General features: G+C 34.6%; 1 protein-coding gene across 1 annotated transcript in view; it reads right to left on the reverse strand.

The window, feature by feature from the left end:
- Window positions 1-1,224: 1,224 nt before the first annotated feature.
- The window catches only part of LOC113061323 (latent-transforming growth factor beta-binding protein 4-like), a 71,367-nt gene continuing 66,591 nt past the window's right edge, over window positions 1,225-6,000 (reverse strand). The window contains exons 35-39 of the mRNA XM_026230342.1: window positions 4,933-5,085; window positions 3,657-3,933; window positions 3,344-3,585; window positions 2,258-2,407; window positions 1,225-2,156 (exon numbers count right to left, since the gene is read on the reverse strand). Of these exons, the coding sequence (XP_026086127.1) occupies window positions 2,020-2,156; window positions 2,258-2,407; window positions 3,344-3,585; window positions 3,657-3,933; window positions 4,933-5,085 (959 nt within the window). The 3' untranslated portion in view covers window positions 1,225-2,019. The remainder of the gene's footprint in view (window positions 2,157-2,257; window positions 2,408-3,343; window positions 3,586-3,656; window positions 3,934-4,932; window positions 5,086-6,000) is intronic.

Here is a 6,000-nt window from a genome sequence, read left to right on the forward strand (position 1 = left end):
TAGAGTCTAGGGCGGCCAGGAACACCTGTCTCGTTCCCCACGGCCCTCAATCCAGCAGAGGCCTCCTCAGCAACACATTCAGACTGAATTCGGCATCCTTTAGTGATCCTTTAGTCATGTGGAGTCAGTTTTTTTTCGTGTGTGTGTGTGTGTGTGTGTATACAAGTATATATATATATATATATATATATATATATATATATATATATATATATATATATGCTAGTTAAACCTAGCAAATGTATTTTTTTTTTGTGTAAAATAAATGTTAATTCAAATAAATAAATAAATATTAATCTAATGAATACAAAATAAACATTCCGAAATGTCATTGTGCACATATGCAAAGGTTTTTTGAAAGAAGTATCTTCTGCTCACCAAGGATGCATTTATAAAAAAAAAAAAAAAAAAAAAGTGCAATATTAAACAGCGGTTTCAGAAATCAGAATAATATGATTTACTGCTCAAGAAACATTTCTGATTATTAATTTTTTTTTTTTTTTTTTGGTACTTTCTTTTCCAGAAAAAAAAAAAAAAAACCTAAATGATTTCAATTGTAACGTATAAGTTGCAGGCGCATATATATCTTGTACTGAGTTTTAATTTCAATTTTACAAATGTGTCTGGAGAGGACGATTTTCATTACTGTGTTTATTTAAGCATTACATCAAGGAGCAATTTGGGTGGAAATTTATTTGACATGGAAAAAAAGGAAAAGTTACAATCCCAAAAGCAAAACAAATCTGCAAGAGTTTCTAGTTGATCCGTAGCAGTAATTGAAGCGTGTTAATCGATGATTGTTAACTGTTTAACCTCAACACACTCCAGTTTCAACAAAGGAGGATCAGAGGAAGTTTAGAGGGAAAACTGAAACCCTCCACTACACTGTTGGCGCTAACACAAGCCACAATGAAGAGAAATCTGATATTCTGCTGCTCGCTGCAATCCACCCAAGTACATTAGGAGTGATCGGCTTGGAGTGATGAGGGCGGAGTGGCCTATAAAAGACTTATGAGCTGGATTTATAAAAACACTAGGCACATTATGACCACACAGAGATACGCTGGTTACAAACCTTCTCAAACAAAGCACGTGAGAGACAGAGAGACGGACTAAGAATGACAACAACGGGATTTCAGTTATATCGGCCAAATTTAGAGGAAAAATCTTCTGAAGAGAGTGGTTTTTAGGAAGCTTATTAAGAAACACACGCTTCGTAATCAGTGGGAATGTGTGCAAATATATTTCCAAACGACAGAAGATATCAAAAACGTACATATAAAAATATGCATCAAGTCTTAAAAATGTACAAAAGCAGTTCACGACTGCATTTCTCCCACGAGTACAGTGCATTTGGTGTTATATGACAGGGAACAGATGGAAGACAGTATAAAACTATACTTTTTACAGTATAAAATAGCAATGTGGTGAAAATCTCAAACATATGACAAATATATATATTTATAGATAGTATACATGGAATTGCCTTCATTGATATGAATATATAAATATAAAATCTGAGTAAAAAGCCCTTCTAGTTTATGCAGTTTCAGGGAAAATTCATCATCATTCATCGGGACTGTGTAAACTACATTAATATATCATTTTTTTCTTAAAGCCATTATATATAATGGACTATAAAAGTAGTTTTAATGCAATGTAATGCACCTTATAATGCATTTCACAAACCACAGTTACAACACATTATCATACTTCGCTATACACTGAACACATCTTTAAGGAGGATAATGCATGGAAATATTAGAATGCATTTGTTTAGTAATTTATGGAAAGATGCAATGCATTACTAACATACGTTACAAACACATTTATAATGCGTTATACATGAAGGCTTAGAGTAAAGCCCAACAGTGTGTGTGCCGTGTGTAGAGCTTCACTATTAGACTTTTGGATACATACACACACAAGTATTGTAAAAAACAAAAGTCAAACCATTTACAGCAACGTGGCGAAAAATAAAATAAAAATAAATGCTAAGTCTCTAAACGCAGTCCTCGATCAAGCCGGGATGCAGAGGTTGGGTGTTCGGGACATGATGAAGCCCCTGAGACACACACACCTGTACGAGCCCTCCGTGTTCACACAGCGAGCGTTCACACAGTCGAGTGTGTCTTCATCATCACACTCGTCCACATCTACAGGAGTCAAACACATCTTTAGTCTCCTGCACTAGTGGTGTGACGGACTGAGAAGAGAGGAACAGAGAGGAACAGAGCATATGAGGAGCGAAGGTTACCTGTGCACGTCATGCGTGTGATGTCCAGCTGATAGCCGTCGTAACAGTCACACGTGTAACCTTCCTCCACACGGATACAGCGGCCGTTCTCACAGCCGTCCACGATGCCACACTCCGCTGAACTCAGACTCCCGTAGGATTCATATCTCCCTAAAACACACAGGAATCACAGCTGCTTCTGTGTCTGCACTCTACATGCAAGTCTTTCACCAAAATACATTTTAAGATGGTTTTAGCTTTTTAAGGATAGTTTCCCTTAAAGAAGTACACACACATTTTTTAAATGTGCAGTTGTTGTGTACTTCAGATGCTGAAAGTTTAATAACAGAATATTACACTGAAAATTTGCATTTTAAAAGTCTTAAATGAGAATGAAATAAAATACATTTTAAAGAAAGAAAGAACACTTTCATTACTGTTTTTTTTACATTACTCTTTGTAATCTCAAATTTAAAAAGTTTTGCATTTAAACACATTTTAAGTCATTTTTTAATAATGTTTTGTCATGCTTTAAATAAGTACACTTATTTTGATTTGCTGACTAACATACTTAAGTATAAATTGTATATAATGATGTGCTTAAGTGAGTCAGCGAAGCACTCTTAGGTTCAACTAATTACATTTAAATGAATGAAATATGATTAAAAAAAGTATTAAATAATAAAAAATAAAAAAAAAGAATACACAAAAATCATGCAATTATATTAAGTTTTCAAAAACATTACATTTAGGTCACACTTAAGTTGGTAATTAACAGGGTTTTGGGGCAAAAAACAAAACATTGTCCAAAATAGTCAAAAATACCCCTGAAAAGATCTACTTGCGTTGCATCAGATTCTTTTTTATGTATTTTTTTGCAGCATTGAGCATTAAACCAATCACACACGTTTCTGTTCGGATTATGAATGTAATGGCCAATCAGAGGTGCAGAAAGTTTTGTTCAGTGCATGTTTCTATAATAAACAAGTAATCAATTGATTTTGGAGTAAAGACAACTACTGTGAGTTACAATCTAAAATCAGCAACCAGAGCAGTAGACCTTGTTTTTTTTATTATTCTAATCTCGTCTTCATATTTTGGACTCACGCTCATACACTCGTCGCGGTCCCTCCCGTCTCTCGGGAAACATTGGGAATGGGGGCGGGGCTCTCCATGACTCCTCCTCCTCGGCTTGGCTGTACGGTGAGTTTTCTGGAAGCGGGGCCAAGCTGAGCCGAAGCCCGTCTGGACGGGGATGGGGTGGCAGGGGTCGTGCCTGAGGATCTGGGATGCCAAAAGGAGGGCCAGGCGCAGTTTCATAATCGTCCTCCTCATAGAAACGACTTCCACTGGAAATGAGCGGAGCACAGTTACACACAAGCTGGTTATTAGTAGTGTATGGTTCAAATGAGCAACTCACCCTGTTGCCGGCTGCCTGTAGGGGGCGTCTGGGAGCCCGAATGAGCTGGACGTTCTGCCTCTGAGCCCTGACCTCCGTCCACCCGCTCTCACAGGACTGTAGTCATCGTAATGAGGTGGCATGTAGACGGGGCGTCCCGGCTGGGGTTCGGGGTACTCTGGGGGGCTGTATGGTGGACTGTAGCCTCCTCTTCCAGGCAGGACCCCCGGGCCGAAGCGCTCGTAGTAATGAGGAGAGTAAGGAGGACCAAACTCATTACACAGAGCCTCATAGACCTCTAATCAGGAGTCAGGCAGACAAATTAATATGAGTTAAAGAGTGAAACCGAACGAGTGTCCGACGGTCGGGTGAAATTCAGAAAGTAAAAAAAAACTGTGAGAATAAGAATTATGGGGAAATAAAATGAACTGAATTAAAATTCACAGAAACTAAAGGGTGGAATACACTACGTGATTTTTGATTTATTATATTTAAGTTAAATATGAATTAAAAATAATTTGGAATGGAATTAATACATATTAATAAAATATACTTACGTGTGAACTAAATGTTTCGGACATTTAAATAAACAATAAAATGATTATAGTATAGTTTAAATCCATAATGTTTCGTTTTGTTTGACCCACTTAAGCAGGACTTCTCTAGATGTAATTTCACAATAACTTCTATAGTCTTTGAAATATGGTTAATGTTAAAGCTGAGTGGAATGAAGTTGTAATTTAGTACTTAACTTTAAATGTAATATCAATTAACACCGTACAATTAAAAAATATACAGTATTCCAGTACTTTACATGTGCATTAGCATGTTAGTCAACACATCAGAATAAGTGTACTTCTTTAAAGCACCACAAAATAATATTAAAACATCATATATTTAAAAGTACAACTTTTAATTTGACATTATCACAAAGCACACTTTTTAAAAGGCTACTTAAGTGTGTTAAGAAACAGTCATCAGTTTAAGACACTTAAGTGGTCTTTTATTTCAATAATATAGTATCTGCAAGTACAGTTTTAATAGCATATTTTTGAGATTTGAAGTACACTACAAGTGCACATTCAGTACATTAAAACACTGTGCACCATTTAGGGGATTTCAAGTGTACTTTTTTTCCTTTTGGAATTAGTACACTACTCGCGCTATTTATATTAAATAGCAACATTGAATAGTGCATAAATATGTGACTTGGGGTGCATTACCCATCTAGTTCAGAATGGCATGCAGTCTTTGTGTGTGTGTGTGTGTGTGTGTGTGTGAGTGTGTGTGTGTGTACCTTCGTCTCTGTGGGGGCAGAGGGCACACTCTAGACCCCAGCCCTCACCATACAGACAGCAGCACTCAGTGAAGGTCAGCTGAGCTCCTAACAGAGGACTCTGACACACTAGACTCGCTGTCACGTGACGCCAACACAAGTTTAAGTTCTCATCTGAGAAAAAAAAAAACAGACAGACAACCAATAAATACAATTTAAAAAGTTGTCAGTGTACACATCATGGCAACTTTTTGGTTTTCCATTCTTAAAGGGACAGATCACCAAAAAAAAAAAAAAAGAAAAAAAAATCTGTCATCATTTCCTCACCTTCATGTCAATGCAAACCCATAAGAGTTACATTTATCTTTAAAACACTGAGATATGTTAAAATAAACCATCACAAGAGGTTTATTACTGCATGTAACACACATATCACCATATTTGATGAGCTCTATGTGTGTTGATGAACGTATGAATTAAAGCCTAAATTAAATTTATTCATTATATTAAACTCTTTGATTCATATTGATTACTTTTACAGGGTCTTTTTTATCTTACTGTGAAAGTTTTGGTGAATTGTACCTTCAGTGGTGGGAAAGAAATCTTTTATTTGTGTTTAAAGAAAAATATTAATTCTTATGTGTTTGGAATTACATGAGTTCATTTTTGGCTGAACTATGCCTTTAAAATTAAACTCAACATATAATTCATATAATAATATACACTAAAATGTATGGGAGTAAAATATAATATTTAATTGTCATAGGCACAAAAATATTTGTAAAAATGAATTTAAATATCTTTAAACCGAAACTTTTAACTCATAATTTATCCAAAAATATTTTATAAAAATGTATAGTAGTAAAAAAAAGTATAATTCATTTATCATAGGAACACACACACACATATTATATATATATATATATATATATATATATATATATATATATATATATATATATATATATATATACATATATATATATATATATATATATATATATATATATATATATATATATAAACTTTAAAATAAAACGCTTAACATATAATTTATATAAATATATGTAAAGAAGTAAAATAAAATAT

This window comes from Carassius auratus, chromosome 43 (assembly GCF_003368295.1).
Source record: "Carassius auratus strain Wakin chromosome 43, ASM336829v1, whole genome shotgun sequence".
Classification (NCBI taxonomy): domain Eukaryota; kingdom Metazoa; phylum Chordata; class Actinopteri; order Cypriniformes; family Cyprinidae; genus Carassius; species Carassius auratus.